Source organism: Hyla sarda, chromosome 2 (genome assembly GCF_029499605.1).
Source record: "Hyla sarda isolate aHylSar1 chromosome 2, aHylSar1.hap1, whole genome shotgun sequence".
NCBI lineage: Eukaryota > Metazoa > Chordata > Amphibia > Anura > Hylidae > Hyla > Hyla sarda.
Window position 1 is genome coordinate 86,376,041 of NC_079190.1, and position 18,415 is coordinate 86,394,455.

Genomic DNA, 18,415 nt, shown 5'->3' on the forward strand with positions numbered 1-18,415 from the left:
AGGTGAGGGAAAAAAAAAAAAAGAAAAAGTAATGCTTTCCTTGTTATTAAAGAGTTAAAGAGGAGGGAGGCTCCTGGTTCAGCAACTTTTCATTTAGGAATAACATTTTTACCTTAGTAAGTTTTTCTATCTGTCTTTCTAATTCCAAAGTATTCACATTAGATGAAACTTCTTCCTGCAATATAAATAAAAAAAGTTAATTCTGAATGTTTATAAAGTAGAATGTTATGGTTTATGGCTAAATTCATTATGTCACTGCTTGTGAAAATGTATCTTCCTCCACAAGGTTTATTCCTTCGCTATTATTACCCTAGAAGAAAATATCTTTCAATCCAAGATGTGGAGAAGTGGGCATCTGATATCTGAAGGCAAAGCAGCATTCTCCTTCTTCAGAATGTTACATCATCATCTATACAAATTGTGTGGGTTTCTAAAAATCTTCTTAATGTTCAACATTGGTTTTACCTTTTCATCCTCCGTTGGTTTCAGTAAAGCAGATTCATTACCCACAGCATCTTCGTTTTCCTCATTATTCCGTGTGTTGCGTCTAGTCCGACAATCCTCTGCAATGTTGACTTGAAGTTCCTCTCGTCCAGTTTTTTTTCCTAATGCGAACTTTAACCTGTGGATTATGATAAAATTATAGTGGACCATAGTAAACTAGTTAATCTGTGTAGGCTAGATATAGCGAATGACAAAATAGATAATCAGTGTAAAGCAGAAGGAACCAGGCCTTAAACTACTATAAACTGGCAGAAGCTTTACTGGGGTTGTTTCATAGCAACAAGTTTACAAAAAACACAGTACAAAGGTATTTAAAGTATGATCATACGTTAAGTGATAATTGAAGAATAACAATACTTTTTACACTTTGCATTAGATACCATGAATTGTTAAAGGGGTTCTCCGGTGCTTAACCCCTTAAGGACTCAGCCCATTTTGGCCTTAAGGACTCAGACAATTTAATTTTTACGTTTTCATTTTTTCCTCCTCGCCTTCTAAAAATCATAACTCTTTTATATTTTCATCCACAGACTAGTATGAGGGCTTGTTTTTTGCGCGACCAGTTGTCCTTTGTAATGACATCACTCTTATCATAAAATGTATGGCGCAACCAAAAAACTATTTTTGTGGGGAAATTAAAAAGAAAAACACAATTTTGCTAATTTTGGAAGGTTTCGTTTTCACGCCGTACAATTTATGGTAAAAATGATGTGTGTTCTTTATTCTGAGGGTCAATACGATTAAAATGATACCCATTATTACATACTTTTATATTATTGTTGCGCTTAAAAAAAATCACAAACTTTTTAACCAAATTAGTACGTTTATAATCCCTTTATTTTGATGACCTATAACTTTTTTATTTTTCCGTATAAGCGGCGGTATGGGGGCTCATTTTTTGCGCCATGATCTGTACTTTTTTTTGATACCACATTTGCATATAAAAAACTTTTAATACATTTTTTATAATTTTTTTAAAATAAATTGTATTAAAAAAGTAGGAATTTGGGACTTTTTTTTTTTTCGTTCACGCCGTTAACCGTACGGGATCATTAACATTTTATTTTAATAGTTCGGACATTTACGCACGCGGCAATACCAAATATGTCTATAAAAAAAAACATTTTTACGCTTTTTGGGGGTAAAATAGGAAAAAACGGACGTTTTACTTTTTTATTGGGGGAGGGGATTTTTCACTTTTTTTTTACTTTTACTTTTACATTTTTTTTTACACTTGAATAGTCCCCATAGGGGACTATTCATAGCAATACCATGATTGCTAATACTGATCTGTTCTATGTATAGGACATAGAACAGATCAGTATTATCGGTCATCTCCTGCTCTGGTCTGCTCGATCACAGACCAGAGCAGGAGACGCCGGGAGCCGGACGGAGAAAGGAGAGGGGACCTCCGTGCGGCGTTATGAATGATCGGATCCCCGCAGCAGCGATGCGGGCGATCTGATCATTCATTCAAATCGCGCACTGCCGCAGATGCCGGGATCTGTATTGATCCCGGCACCTGAGGGGTTAATGGCGGACGCCCGCGAGATCGCGGGCGTCGGCCATTGCCGGCGGGTCCCTGGCTGCGATCAGCAGCCGGGATCAGCCGCGCATGACACGGGCATCGCTCCGATGCCCGCGGTTATGCTTAGGACGTAAATGTACATTTACGTCCTGCGTCCTTAAGGGGTTAAAGGGGTACTCCGGTGAAAACCTTTTTTCTTTTAAATCAACTGGTGGCAGAAAGTTAAACATATTTGTAAATGACTTCTATTAAAAAATCTTAATCCTTCCTGTACTTATTAGCTGCTGAATACTACAGAGGAAATTATTTTCTTTTTGGAATGCTCTCTGATGACATCACGAGCACAGTTCTCTCTGCTGACGTTATTATAATAATAATAACGTTTTATTTATTGTTTTCCCTAGTGGGATTTGAACCCAAGTCCCCGGCACTGCAAGGCAGCAGTGCTAACCACTGAGCCATCATGCTGCCCTCAGCATACATCTGCTATGCATGGTTGCTAAAATGGACAGAGATGTCAGCAGAGAGCACTGTGCTCGTGATGTCATCAGTGTTCCAAAAAGAAAGGAATTTCCTCTGTAGCATTCAGCAGCTAATAAGTACTGGAAGGATTAATATTTTTTAATAGAAGTAATTTACAAATATGTTTAACTTTCTGCCACCAGTTGATTTAAAAGAAAAAAGGTTTTCACCGGAGTACCCCTTTAAACATCTTACCCCCTATCCAAAAGATAGGGGATAAGATGCCTGATCGCGGGATTCCCGCCGCTGGGGACCCCCGGGATCATGCACGCGGCACCCCGTTTGTAATCAGTCCCCGGAGCGTGTTCGCTCCGGGTCTGATTACGGGCGACTACAGGATAGGGGATAAGATGTTTAAGCACCGGAGAACCCCTTTAAAGTTTTGTCTTGCATGTAAATAAACCTGTCAAAAGTTTGATCAGTTAGGGTCTGAGAAAGAGAGATGAGCTTAGCTGCATGCTTCTCTATGCTCATTTAAGAGATCAGTAGAAGTTGTAGCATCCAGACCAACTGATCCAAACTTTTACACAGTAAAACTTTAAATGCTTTAGACACTTTTGGACAGTTTTTTATTGTTGATTTCCTAAATATAAAATGAAGCCATTTTTATATAGTCTTCATTACACATTTCTTACCATTTAGCTACTACTCAGAGAAAGATAAGGCCATGTTTACATCGCGTAAAATATGCGAAATGTCCGCCAGATAATACTGGCGGACATTCCGCACATTATGTTGAATCGGTGGCATTAGGACCGCTTGGAAATGCACCGATTTCATAGACCAGTAGTTCTCAACCTTTTTTGCCTGAATACCCCTTGACAGCCTATTCCCAAAACATTGTACCCCCATATTAGAGACATTTTGTAATGATTATAGTATAATTCATATGCTTTACTTTCTTCTATAACAGGTCCCCTGTTCTTCTCCCTATCTCCCCACTCCCCCGATTTACAGGTGAAATCTTCTCTAACTGGAATGGTTTACTTTTCTTTTCTTCACTATTTGGCCTAGACCGCGATTAAGATTATTTCTCCCATACAAGACTTCTCCACAGAACCAGGTAAACAAACATTTTAGGCTTCTTTCTGCAGCACAATACCCACCTATTTACCAACTCCCCATGTTTTTTGTCACATACAGTAATAGTACCCACTTTACACCCTTATAAAGTTGTTAGGCCCCCCCCCCCCCCTCTGTGCCCGCAAATATAGCTGTAGGCCCCAATATATAGTTGTAGGCCACCATACTGTCCCGCTTTGTTGCTTCACTGCTCCTCTGATCTGGGGACCTATTTTTATGGCTCATAGCAGTAGGTCCCTGGTCTGCAGTGGAGCAACAAAGCTGATGGTAGTTACTGCCCACAGCAGCCCAGTGCCCACGCTTCTCCTTTGCTGTCCTCCTGCTCCGCTCCTCGGTGCAGTGACGTCAGCCTACCATTTCTTTTAAGTGTCCCAGACCAGTAACTAGTTGCTGTGGCTGCCATAACTGTTTTTTTTTTTTTTCAAGTACCCCTGCTAAGTACCCCTGGGGATATTTGTACCCCAGGCTGAGAACCACTGTCAGACTGTAATAGAAGAGAAATTAAGCTAACTTCATAAAGAAGAAAAAACTATGTAGAAAGTGTTTTTTTTCGTACCATAATAAGTACAAAGAGATCGAAATTGTTTAGTTTAAAGTGGTACTCTGGTGGAATTTTTTTTTTTTTTAATTATCTGGTGCCAGAAAGTTGAATAAATTTTTTAATTTTTTCTATAAAAAAAATCCTAATCCTTCCAGAAAAACAACCCCCAGAGAAAAGAAATCAGTCCCGAGACTGAACTCGCGTGTCCATAAGGCCTGCGGACGAGCCCCCAGGCGAGACACACTAGGCCCAGGAATTGAACTCCCGGCAGATCTCCCGTCCAAGGAGATGGACGAGGATGCCAAGGAAAGGGCTGTCCTCTATAGAGACCCAAGGCACCTGGGTCACATAGGGAAACAAGAAACCACAGGGGAAAAAAAAGGAAAGATGGACTTCTGCTCTGGAGAGGCCCGGTGCATGAGCGCAAAGACCTGAACAGGTGCAGACACAAAAACCACTGTCCCAGGGGCCCACCATGATCACCCAGAAGACGAGAGAGCCGTACTGGTGTAATGCTAATAACCTGAACGCCCTCCAACTCTGGAAGACATGGACCCCGAGGAAGAAGGAGCGACAAACACCCTGAAAAGCGGGGCCTCTCGGATACCGAAGAGACCAACAAATAAACTGGAGACGTAGAGTCACCAGGAAGACGAACCCCTGAAGAGTAAGGAAAACCGACGTCTGCGCAAACTCTCCGGGCGACAAACTTCCATGAAGAAGTGAAGGAGTTCAGAAAAACAGCAGGGATCGCAGAGGAGTCTTGGCAGGATCACTACACATGCCAAGACCTGAACCATCACCCAGGCCCAAGGAACCTGAAGAGCTGCCTAAAAAGAAGTCATGCCACAGCCTCTTAGGACAGAGACCAAACCAAGGAGACCAACCACTCCTAGACCCCAGTGGTGCAAGCGGACCAGAGCACACTAAAGAAACCTCCTGCCAGAATGGGAACGGAGGGAGAAACAAATGAGAACCCAACTGGAATTCTCAGGGTCTAGGCCCAGGAAGGATGACCCCAGAAGGCTTAGGTGCCAGTGCAGAACAACTGACACAGACAAAGGGAAGGAAGAACACACCCCTTCCAGGGAGATTGTACAAACTTTTCCAACAGAGGAGAGAGCCCCAAAAAACAGAGAGAGAGCCAGGCTATGATAGTGGACAGTAAGCCCACAAGCCAAGACAGGAAAAATGAGATTTTTTATGCTTACCGTAAAATCTCTTTCTCGAAGGATCCATTGGGGGACACAGACCATGGGTGTATGCTGCTGTCACTAGGAGGTTCGACACTATGGCAACAAAAGAAGTCGGCTCCTCCCAGCAGGGTACACCCGCCCACAGGCACCTGAGGTAATCAGTTTTAGTCCCACAGCAATAGGAGAAGACCGACAGGTCAAGAGAAAACCACAAACTGTCCGAGCAATCAGAAGAAAAGGCAACTGAACACCCCTTCGGGCAGATAACTGAAATAGGAACACCAGAAAAAAAAAGAGGGGGAGCCGTGTCCCCCAATGGATCCTTCGAGAAAGAGATTTTACGGTAAGCATAAAAAAAAAATCTCCTTTTCTCTATTGGCTCCATTGGGGGACACAGACCATGGGACGTACCAAAGCCGTTCCTTGGGTGGGTAAGGAATCAGACAGGTGGTCGGTTGGACCACCGCTGTCTGCAACATCTTACAGCCCAGAGTAGCATAAACCGATGCGATGGCATGAATCCAGTAGCACCTTGAGAAAGTGTACAAAGACGACCACGCGGATGCCTTACAGAACTGCAAGGCCGAAGCCATGTAGCGGAGGGCCCAGGATGCCCCGAAAAACAGGTGGAATGAGCCAAACCCCTGAAGGGTGGGATCTTCCCCTTGCAGCGGTAAGCTTCCAAAAAGAGCAGACCGGATCCACCGAAAAATGGTGGTCGTAGGAGCAGGTTGTCCTATACAACAACCTTCCGGAAAAACAAAAAAAGGGGGTCACACTGCCGAAAGGAAAGAGTGATAGAGATAAGTCCGAACAGCCCTCACCACAACCAGGTTGTGGAACAAACGCTTCCAGGAATGAGAAGGCGCCGGACAAGAGGACGGTTGGACGATGTTCTCATTGAGATGAAAAAGTCAAAAAACCATCTCAGGTAAGAAGGACGGACCTGGACGGAAAACAACTTGTCCTGGTATACCACCAGGAAGGGAGAACGGCAGGAGAGAGCTACCAGCTCTGACACCCTCCTAACAGAGGTAAGAGCAATAAGGAACGCCACCTTACGGGGAAGGAGGAGAAAAGAAATGTCCCTGAGAGGGTCAAAAGGGGCATTCTGCAGAGCACCTAAGACCAAGTGTAAGTCCCAAGGGAAAAAGGGGACTGATAAGGAGGGGCAGCTTGTGCCACTCCCTGAACTAGGTTCGGACATGATAATTGAACGCCAAAGAACGTTGAAAAAGAATGGAAACGGCCAAAGCCAACCACGACCGGAGAAAAAGGCTGAGTTTCACACCAACAGAAATAAGACCGCCAGGTATGGTGGTAAACCTTTGCAGAGGAAGGCTTGTGAGCCCTCAGCATGGTGTGAACCACTTGGGAAGAGAAACCGCGGGTCCTCATAACCGCTGTGTCATACGCCACGCCGTCAAAAGCAGAGACGGCGAATAGGGGTGGCACAGGAGACCTGATATAGGAGGTCTGGACGATAGGGAAGGTGCAGAGGTAAGTAGTACAGGAGCCTGACCACGACGATGTACCACGCCCGCCGGGGCCAGTCTGGGCCACGAGAATGGCGGGAACGCCCTCTGCTGTGAGGAAACAGATAAGGTAGGGCAAAGCCCGACCAATAAACAGATAAGGTAGGGCAAAGCCCGACCAAGAAAGAGGAACGCTTGTTTGTGGCGGCACGTGCAGAGGTCCACGCCTGGAGCGCCCCAGAGGTTGCAGATCACTGCAAACACCTCCGGATGTAGGGACCACTCGCCTTGGAAGGCTGAGGACCGGCTGAGAAAGACCACATCCCAGAAACACCCGGAATGAAAGGCGCTGAGATGGCCGGAAACCTGAGTTCCGCCCAAAAGGGAATTTCCCAAGAAGAAAGCAAAGAAAGGATTGCCCTAGGCCCCAACATGTTGAAGGGGAAAAGGTCGTCCAAGTAAGGAATCACGGAAACAACTGTTGTCTGTAAAAGGGGCTATCACAGGCGCCGGGACTTTGTTAAAGGTCCGCGGAGAAGTGACCAGACCGAAATGGAAAGCCACAATAGAAAATGACCGTCCGGAACTGCAAAGCGGAGGTACCGCTGTTGACCGGAACAATGAGATGTGGAGGCAGGCATCCTTGATGTCCACCGATGAACAAAAATTCCCCATGAACCAGGGACGCCAGCACCGAACGGAGAAACTCCATCCGGGATGAGAAGCAGAAGATGCTGGCTGAGATACTCGAGAACCAAGATTGGGTGAATAGAAACGCCTTTCTTGGGGACCACAAAGAGGTTGGAATAAACCTCGAAAACGTTTCCCTGAAGGAACCGGGACAATGAAGGAAGAGTAAGAGGCGAACAACCACCCGAGAAAGGTCGGCGGGTGGGGGCGACCCATCAGATCGAGGAAGGCCTACGGGTGCCCGATGTGGCCGCAAAACGGCCTGAACAGATAGCCAACCTCCGGGAGGGACAGGTCCGGAAGGAGGAAGCCCTCTTCCCGTGAAGGTGCCCGGCTGGACCCCTTGTTGGTACAATGTGTGGCACCAAAGGTCCGCAGAACCCGAAGGAGGACTTACGACGGAAAGCGGTTCTGTGAGCCGTATCCAGAGGTAATAAAGAACTCTTTTCCACCCGACGCCTCACTTCCTGAAGGCGGCGTCCACATTCCAGGCTTTAAGCCACATGGAGGGACAGTGGCTACCAGGTAGCTTGTGGCAAAGGCAGCACAGTGGCTGCGCATGGAACAGAAAATCTCCAGCTGCGGAGCATCGGGCTAGATTAAATAAATCCTCCACAGGGATCTTGAAGACTACCCTGGCGGAGTTGGGAGACCACACTGAAAGGGCCCTTGACCCCCAGGCAGAAGCAAAAGCAGGAAGATCCTGCTGTCTCAAGGCAAAGTTTGCCAAAGTCTCCACCTACATATCGGCTGGATCTTGAATGCAGCCGCATCAGCCAAAGGCCCGGTAGGCGTCTTAGAAGCGGGAGACCGGCAAATCCACAGTTGGAGAGTAGGTCCACCGAGCATAGAGGTCCTTGGTGAAGGGATACCGTGCTTGAACCTTCTAAGTTTCCTGAAACTTCTTGTCAGGGTGCCTCCAGGCAGATACCAGCAGGGTGTAAAATTAAGCGTGAGAACTGAAGGTCTTGGGTGTCGGTCGGGCATGAAGAAAAGGAGACTTCTGGAGCCACGTCCGAAGTTCCTAGGTCCTTTAGATGGAAGGTGTATCTTATGGCTGAAACCAATGAGTACACCACATCAGGCATCCGTGCGTTCCTTTAAGTTGGAGGCCGAATCAGAAACCTCATCCGCAAGTTCTCGAGGTGAATGGGAACGAGGTGAGGCAGCCCTGGAAGAGGTCGGGCACGACGAGAGGAAACTTCTGGACCATGTCCGAAGTTCCTGGGTCCTTAGCTGGAAGGTGTCTCCTATGGCCGAAACCAATGAGTACACCACATAAGGCACATACGTGAGGTCCTCTGAGTGGGAGGCCGAATCAGAAACCTCATCCACAAGTTTTCCAGGAGAATGGGAACGAGGTGAGGCAACCCTGGAGGTTGGGCACGATTAAAGGAAACTTCTGGAGCCACGTCCGAAGTTCCTGGGTCCTCTAGATGGAAGGTGTCTCTTGTGGCCGAGACCAATGAGTGCTACATGTCCGACATATCCGCGTGGTCCTCCGAATCAGAGGCTGAATCGGAAACGGCAATCCACAAGTTCTCCAGGTGAATGGGAACGTGTGAGGTGGCCCTGGAAGAGGGGGAGACTGGCCAGGTACGCAGGTCTGGAGAGCCAAAGTGGCGACCATGGAAGCGTCCTCTAGGGGAGCGACGCTTGCTACAGGGCGGAGTAACGGAGCAATGCCTGTGAGGGGAGCGCCCGTGCCTGCCAGAAGACTCGGAGGATGAGTCAGATGAAAAACACCCCCATGACGCTGCAAGAGCATCAGTATAGGAGGAGAGTCGGACCCTCCGCAGGGCCGTGAGGGCCTCTCCAATGCAGTCTCCTCATAACAGGAGACCTGAGCCAAGTCGGATATAGACTGGGGGAGGGAGAGAACCCAGGCTGGAGGGGCGGCCGAACCCACCGGGTCTGGTAGACAACCGGGGTAGAATAGCAGGGGGGTCTGGGGGAGCAGTGGAGCAGGCAAAACTGTGGTTCAGCAGAAACAGACATTTTTGAGATAAAGCTTTTACAGATGTAATGAGTGGCTAACACTCCAGTTAACTGTTTTGAGGGAGCAAATGGGTTCAGCAGAACCAGACATTTTGGAATTACAGCTTTACAGACAAAATGATGAACTAATGCTCCAGTTGTCTGTGCAGCCCAAGTCTGTGACCCCAGGCAGCTGCTGTGAGGAGAACTCCGTTCTAGTGTAGACAAAGAAGGGAGAGATGCCAGCCAATAGCATATGAGGGGCAGGCCAGGAGCAGGGGCACTGCTGATTGGCCCGCATAGTATAAACGCCACAGCTATCAGCCGCTTAAAGAAACATACACACCACTCACACACATCGTTCAGGAAAGTGAAAAGTATAGTGCCCTCTGAATAAAGCTGTGCCCCAGTCCAAAAATGCTCCTGCTCACCCCAGTTTTTTTTTTATAAATATAGAAAAAAAAACCTGTCCAGGCCAGCCCCTCAGAAAAAGTGGGGAAAAAGTGAGGGTCTCCAGAGGTTGCAAGGCTGTACCTAGGAGAAAGGGAATATACTCACCTCAGTCAGAAGAACTTACCTCATGAAGTCTTCCTATGAAGTCTTCAGTCAGCTTTCTGTCGCCTGCATCATGCCGAGCTACCATGTGCGAGCGAGGCGAGCAGGGAAATAGGGGGACCCGGAACCATGAGGTACAACCCCAGGCACGGACCGTTGGCGAGAGGGGGTTAACAGTGCATATATGCAATGTCTGTGCCTCCTCAATCGCAATGGGGAGACAGTGAGCCGCAGTTCCTGAATCCCCACCTGAAAACATGAAAGAAAAAGGAATAAAACACTAACACATCCCTAACTAGGAAAATAATAAAACATAAGCCCTCCTTAGACACTAAGCTAAAACTGATTACCTCAGGTGCCTGTGGGCGGGTATATCCTGCTGGGAGGAGCAGACTTCTCTTGTTGCCATAGTGTCGAACCTCCTAGTGACAGCAGCATACACCCATGGTCTGTGTCCCCCAATGGAGCCGATAGAGAAAAAGCTCTGTTGAATGCTAGCAGCAAAAAAACAAGGGCCCCGCCAGATACTCCACCTATACAGTGGTAACACCGAGACGACAACATATTGGCGGCTGAAAAAGAAAAAAAATCTACAAAATAGTCCCTCCAGAGGAGGGAAAACAAGGGTGGTCGAGAGGAAAACTCAAGTACAGACCCATGCCAAGCACCCAGATCCCCATACCCCCTGTGGAAGGGGAATGGCAAAGTGCACCAGGCGCAGGGAAATGCTGCCTCACAGCCACCGAACAAGTACTGGGAGGACGGAGCCCCCAGGCCCCAACGGCAACCCAACTCTGTCTGGAGGAGCCACCTTGTGTTCCAAGAGGGATCGGAATCCTGTACACTGGAGCTGGGCAAAACCTACAAGACGTGTTGAGAACCATTCCAGACAGTGACGAGTAGGTGCCTGAGCTACCCCAGATCGAAACCCTGGGAAACACCCCTGGAGAAATAGGGAGGAGCTGAACTGACTGTCACCCCAGCAGGCCACATGTCAGAACAGAAGTGCTCAACCGTCGTAGAACTGCGGAAACAAAATCACCGGAAGCCCCGAGGCACACCCCACCGAACAAAAAGGAAAGTGGGGGCTCCACACCTACAAGGTGGTCCTAACTAGGGATCGACCGATTATCGGTATGGCCGATATTATCGTCCGATCATCACGATTTTGGGCATTATCGGTATCGGCAAATATCTTGCCGATAAGCCGATAATGCCCCGCCCCCCGCACCGCCCCCGCCACCCCCTCGACCCGCCACACCGCACCTCCGACCCACCGCGTCGCACCCCCCACCGTGATGCTGGGCGGTATACCGGTATGGATTTTTGCCCATACCGCTATACCGGTCAGGCCCCTCCCCCACCCTCCGAGTGAATAAAAAAATTAAACTTACCCGTAATGGGGGTGGTCCAGGCCATCCTTCCTTCATGTAGTGTCCGGGGGCGTTCCGGGTGGAGGGTGGTCCGGTCCGGGCTGTCCTTCTCGCACGGTCTTCTTCTCCACTCCGGGCAGGCTCCGGCCTAGTACGCTGCATAGACGCCGCTACGCCGTGACGTCAGGTGCGTCGCTGCGCACGGGCGTCACTGCGCAGCGACGTCTATGCAGCGTACTAGGCCGGAGCCTGCCCGGAGTGGAGAAGAGGCCCGCCGGAGAAGAAGGACAGCCCGGACCGGTGCACCCTCCACCCGGAACGCCCCCAGACACTACAGGAACGATGGATGGATGGCCCGGAGCACCCTGGCAGGTAGGGGAGAGAAGCAGGTGGTGGCGGCGGCGGCCTATGGCCCCGCAAAAGCCACTGCAGATCTTTAAATCAATGATCTGCAGCGGTGTCGCAGGGGGTTAAATAGCCGATAACTTATACCGGAATATCGGTATAAGTTATCGGCTATCGGCCCTAACCTGCACCGATTATCGGTATCGGCCCTAAAAAACCGATATCGGTCGATCCCTAGTCCTAACATATGTAGGAACCCAGACATGGGCACCCTGCAATAGCAGTGGGGTACCAAGACTGCAGACATGAAAGAAACCACAGACATCCAAGGGACCAGCAGGAAGGGAGGTATGCCTCTAGCAGATCAATAGTGCAACCTAAGAAAGGAGAACAGAGTGATGCTGCTGTTGCTGAGAAAGACCCTGTGACCTGCAGAAAAAAAGCCCACACCCCATCTCCTAGGGTGCCAGACACCAAGGCTACAGACACAGACTCAGGAGATGAAGAATGAATGTGGAGCTGGAAAATACAGACACACTGACTGACAGGAAGAAAAGGTCCCAAGAACCCACAGGTACACACTCTGCGGAACAACACCTGGAAGAGAGACACCGGACTGCAGCTGTGGCAGCAGCAGAAATGGGAGAGATAACCAGGTGGATTAGAACACCATGCAGACAGCCTGGCTATGCGGCAAGGGGACCGAGGCCACGCCGGGTCCCGCATACGGAAACACACAGTGGAATGAGATACTAGCCTGCAGACAGAGAAGCAGGCATGCAGAGAGGGATGTGGCCAAATAGGTAACCCTTTAAACCAGTATGTGGTGCATTGTATAAGGCCCATGGGGTGACTCACTCGAAAACTACATCATGGCAGTGGGTAACCTGAACTACAGTTCACGGGGTGAAAGTGTATGGTAGGTAACCCGAAGTAGTAGTAGGCCATGCGGAAAACAGTCAGGCTGGCAGGTAAAGGATTCCTGAGCACCCAGGGGCACTCCCATTCAACCTCCCACAGAAAGCGGGGTACTACAGTGTGGCCCATCCAATGGGCGACCTGGTGGTGTTGAAAACCCAACAGACGAAGTATTGTCCGACTGGTAGTAATCCCGTATACCTGTAGGAACCTTAGTGCAAGTCCCTCACCCAGCCGTGGGGTACAGGAAACCTGGCTATGCCCACGGCAGCCCAGAGGTCAAAGACCGATGGGGGGCGGAAACAGTGTAGACAACAATCTGGCTGAACAATAACACCCCCAGGCGTTTGGTGAAAAGGGAACAGTCAGACGGGCGATAACTGTGCCCCTTAGGCATAGGTGGGAGGGCGGGGAGGCCGAGAAACCCCACCCCCTGGGAGATAGAGGGAGGCAGAGGAGCCGTGGAATTCATCCCCGACATCCTGCATAGTGTCCGTGGGACACGCTGGGTCAGTTCTACGTATACCGCGCACAACAGTGGGGTACCGAAACTCCAGCTGCCGATACAACAGCAGTGAGATGTGTGACAGGCGGTGTAGTAAACCACGCAGACCGCAGTTTGGCTTACTGGGATGGAGCCATAATGGACAGCGAGTCATTCCATTGGAAACCTCACACAGCAGTGAGGTACCAGAAGTCCAGTCACAGAAACACCAGCCAATGATGTGTGACAGGTGGCATAGGAAACCATGCAGGCCATTTTCTGGCTTACTGGTATGAGTCCAGGATATATATGGAAAGAAAAAACAGAGATGGCGCCTTGATGGTGCCTTTACCTTTGCTAAAAAAAGAGTGTTAGATAGGCAGAGGTATTAAGAAATGAAATGCCTGCTCACCTTTTCAAGTTGTGCTAGCGAGCAGGCACAACTCTGGACAGCACTTTGGGGGGAGTGCGGTGGGAATCCCGATGCCGCTGGAGGTCTCCTCTGCTACTGGATCTTCTCCGCTGGCCGTGGATGTTCTGCAGGAGCAGGTTACTGCTGGTACCGTTAGCTGGAAAAGCGGTGCTGCAGGTAGCGGTGCTGCGGGCAGAGGTATCCAGATGCGGGGCAGATGTCGGGAGATCCCTGCGCCCCTCAGCCCTTAGGATTAGCCGAGCTTGGATGGTGGTAGGGGTCACACGTCTCTCTGCACGTGTAGTGTGCAGGGGTCGGTGGAGGACCACTTTAATTGACCAGGAGCAGCTGGATGTTGGAACCGCTGGAGAGCGGTAAAATACAATGGAAGGAGTGCGGGATGTCTCTGGCAGGAGGCTTCCCCAAAAATGCCAACTGGGATGGAGCGCTTCACTGGTACTGGTGAAATAGAACTGCAGACTGCAGTATTAAAATCCAATAGGTATTTATTAGCTATGATAAAGGTAACAGAAAACAAAAAACAGGGGGGGGGGGGGATAGCAATCTTGTACGGCTACGCGTTTCGAAAGGGATCCCTTTCTTCCTCAGGTCTCAAAATGCGTAGTCCGTACAAGATTGCTATTTTAATATTGCAGTCTGCAGTTCTATTTCACCAGTACCAGTGAAGCGCTCTAGCCCTGTCGGCATTTTTGGGGAAGCCTCCTGCCAGAGACACCCCGCACTCCTTCCATGGTATGAGTCCAGAGAAGACAACTAGTAATTTTGTCGGCAACCCGCCCAGTAGTGAGGTACCAGAGCTCCAGCCGCAGATAAATCAGCCGTTTGATGTATGACAGGCGGCGTAGGCAACCAAGCAGACCCCTGTCTGGCTTATTGGTATGGGCCCATAGTAGACAACGAGACATAGGGTCTCAAGGACACACTGGGTCAGATCTTCGTATACCACACCCAGTAGTGGAGTATTGGAACGCCAGCCACAGACACATCAGCCGTGTGACAGACGGCAGAGGAGACCATGCAGACCACTGTCTGGCTTACTGGTATGGGTCCATAGTAAACAACGGGACACTCCGTCGAACACCTCACAAAGTAGTGAGGTACCGGAGTGCCAGCCGTGAGATGAGTGACAGGCGAAACCCGTTTGGCATCAGGTCCACTAAATGCGGTAGCCTGTGGAGAAGGGAATCAGAGTATGACATGCCATGAACACCCCACAATGGGTGGCCGGCAGACATGACAGAAGAGGAACCTCAAAAGAGACCTGAGTGTCTGCCAGGAATGCAAAGAGCTTGAACAAGGTATGGCCCTCAGTGGTAGCAGAGAACAGATTGCCTGAATATATCCCTGTTAGTTTCCAGGGGGCCGTGAATCCCGGGAACAAACCGCCACGGCGGTTCGCATGTGCTCCAGGACAGAGAGCAACAATGCCGAACTAGGGACACCAGAGGGATACCCTAAGCTGCTCATGTATTCAATGTATAGCAGGTCACCCTCTAGGGTGAGTGAAAAAAAATTAATAAAGCGGTATGTCAGCTCAGCCGATAATACAGACCATAGGAAAGGGCCCTGCACTGCAATAGAAGTTAGAGTGCAATACAAGAATTGGCCACAAGAGGGCGCCAAACTACACCAAATGGACAATGACTTTTTTTATTTATTTTTTATTTACTTCCTCTTCCTTCCTCAACAGGGAAGAAGCGAGGGAAGCAAGCCCTGTGCTGGGACTTTCCGCAAGGCCCCCAAGGGAGAAGGACAGGATGCCCACGCCACAGGGGCAGTAAGAGAATAAGTCATAGCCGGGCAGTCCCAGGAGCGGCGGCAAGCCAGAGCAGCAAGCTTAGAAGCGCCTGCTAAGCTGCCGCATAGCTCCGAGGTAGGGAGGGGGGCGGAGTTTAACTCCGCTGAGTAAGGTGCATACCTCACTGAACCTTCCCCCAGCAACATGCGAGCCGGAGAGGAGGAGCTGCCTGACCTCGCGCGAATAATTAGGGTGACGAAGGGCAGCGCTACATGCCACCATGTGCATTTCTCCCCCCCAACTCCCACCAGCTGACCAACCTGGAGCGCACCCCCGCCGGGTACTCCCCTAGAGAAATCTTCAGCCAGCTTTTTAGTCACCTGCATCACGTCATGCCGCGACAGACAGGACGAGCAGGGGAATATGGGGACCCGGACCCTAGGTACAACCCCAGGCTCTGGCCATTGGCGGGAAGGGGTTAATGGTGCATACTTTTATGACCCATGCCCCTAAGCCACATATGGGGGAACAGGTAGTGTCATGCTCCTGAACCCCCACCTGAAAAAAAGGAAACAAAAGGGAGTAAAGAATCTAACTAAACAGCCCTTACTAGAAAATAAAAAAAAGACATCTGGGGAGCTCCCAGACCTGTGACTGCCTCCTAGCTAAAACTGATTACATCACTGCAGGTGGGCGGGTATATCCTGCCAGGGAGGAGACAACTTTTTTCCTAGTGTTTGCGCCTCATAGTGGCAAGAGCATATACCCATCAGTAAGGTGTCCCCCCAATGAAGAGCGACCGAGAAAGAAAAGAACTTTCTCTGTAGTATACTGGAAGGATTAATATTTTTGAAAAAGTAATTTACAAATTTGTTTAACTTTCTGACACCAGCTGATTTAAAAAAGTTGATTTTTTAAGCTTACCGTAAAATCTCTCTCTCTCGGAGGATCCATTGGGGGACACAGAGACCATGGGTATATCTTGCTGCCATTAGGAGGCTGACACTAGGCAACAAAAAAAGTCTGCCCCTCCTGGCAGGATAAACCCCGCCTACTAACCCTGAGCTAATCAGTTTAGTCCCAAAGCAGTAGGAGAGGACCGACAGAGAAAGAAACCAGCAATTGTCCAAGGGAACCAGACAAAAAACAACCGAAAACAACCCACGGACAGAAACCTGATTCATAGGAACAAATACAAATGTGTGGGTGCCGTGTCCCCCAATGTATCCTCCATGAAAGAGATTTTACGGTAAGACTTCTCGGTAGGCTCCATTGGGAGACACAGAGACCATGGGACATACCAAAGCAGTCCCCGGGGTGGGAAAAACACCCAAGTCAGAATCAGGCAGAAGACTGGGCCACTGCTACCTGCAACCCAAACCGGCGTCCGCAGTCACAGAAGTGTGCACCTGGTAGAATTTAGTGAAAGTGTGCAAGGACAACCAGGTGGCTGCCTTACAGACTTGTAAGGCTGAAGCCCTACTGCATAGCGCCCAAGAAGCCCCAATAGAATGCGTGGAATGTGACCCAAACCTTCACATCACGATTCCAAGATGGCAGAACAGATCCACCGAGAAATGATCGCCTTGGAACGCCTAGGAAAACCCTTGCGACGACCCTCCGGAATAAGAAAGGAGGAGTCACTCTGCCGGAAGGAGGAGGTGACAGAAAGATAGATCCGGACAGCTCAAATAACATCCAGGCAATGGAGGGAATGCTCCTTAGAATTGGATGGGGAATTCTAGCAAGCTCATCATTAAAGGGGTATTCCAGGAAAAAACTTTTCTTTATATATCAACTGGCTCCAGAAGGTTAAACAGATTTGTAAATTACTTCTATTAAAAAATCTCAATCCTTTCAGTACTTATGAGCTTCTGAAGTTAAGGTTGTTCGTTTCTGTCTAAGTGCTCTCTGATGACACACGTCTTGGGAAACACCCAGTTTAGAAGAGGTTTGCTATGGGGATTTGCTTCTAAACTGGGCGTTTCCCGAGACACGTGTCATCAGAGAGCACTTAGACATAAAAGAATAACCTTAACTTCAGAAGCTCAAAAGTACTGAAAGGATTAAGATTTTTTTAATAGAAGTAATTTACAAATCTGTTTAACTTTCTGGAGCCAGTTGATATATATAAGAAAAAGTTTTTTCCTGGATAACCCCTTTAAGAACTTTATATAGTCAGAAACCGATATTTGCCTTGTTCTTCAAGTATTTTTCTTGTAGAAACGAAGAATATTTTTACACCATGAACAATAAATGTTCTGGTCAATCAGATCAGTTTGAGTGGTTAATATTCTTTCGCCTATATCCCGGTTTACAAAGTTTCCTGGATGTAAAGTAGTATACATCAGCAAAAAAATAAACAAACAACCATAACATTGGTGGAGGGGTTTACCTGCGAATTTTGCCCTCGATTATCCACTTGTTCTTTCTGTAATTAGACATGTTCTCCAGGGTTTTATCAATTTCACTGCAGAAACAAACAAATATGTTATATTTAGAGGAAGTTTTATACATTTTTTTATAATAAAACTGATATTTTATCATATGTCCTGAATAAGTTATGTAAAGAGGACCAGTGGTCAGTGCAACAAAATTTTTTAATCATTTCATAGCTTTGCGTGCCTTGAGCCAACATTGTTCCTTTTACTTCTATGCTATCCCCCTGTTCCCAAGATATAGGCTGCAAAATGGGGTGTGAATGCCAAGTTGCAAAGTTGTGGGGGTTTGAATCAAGTTCAGGGGGTGCGATTATGAAGTTTTTAATCACACCCCGTAAACCAAGTATTCTGACTATCCAGAGAAAAGATAGTCAACCAATTAGTTATAAGGGTTTTTCCCATTTAGATAAATTGGTCTAAACAGAAACATCATTTTAAATATAACTAATATCGAATATACCAAAGTCTGAAAATTTACTGTTTGAGAGATATATACTTTCTAATCCCCCCCCCCCCCCCCCCCCCCCAAGTATCCGGCCTTGAACTTATGTCAGGCATTGAAGCTGGTCATAAATGCTCAGTTCAACTGCGATCTCCTGGTCTATCCCAGAA

At 48.4% G+C, this 18,415-nt stretch overlaps 1 protein-coding gene across 9 annotated transcripts in view; it reads right to left on the bottom strand.

Annotated features, from left to right (window-relative positions):
• Window positions 1-18,415, bottom strand: part of BAZ2A (bromodomain adjacent to zinc finger domain 2A) — a 97,684-nt gene that overhangs the window by 24,572 nt on the left and 54,697 nt on the right. For all 9 annotated transcript variants that reach the window (XR_008889637.1, XR_008889635.1, XR_008889636.1 and 6 more), the window contains exons 16-18: window positions 17,758-17,832; window positions 466-622; window positions 113-175 (exon numbers count right to left, since the gene is read on the bottom strand). Coding sequence is in view for 5 of the 9 variants with exons in the window: in XM_056562415.1 (XP_056418390.1) it covers window positions 113-175; window positions 466-622; window positions 17,758-17,832 (295 nt within the window). In the remaining 4 variants the exon portion in view is untranslated. The remainder of the gene's footprint in view (window positions 1-112; window positions 176-465; window positions 623-17,757; window positions 17,833-18,415) is intronic.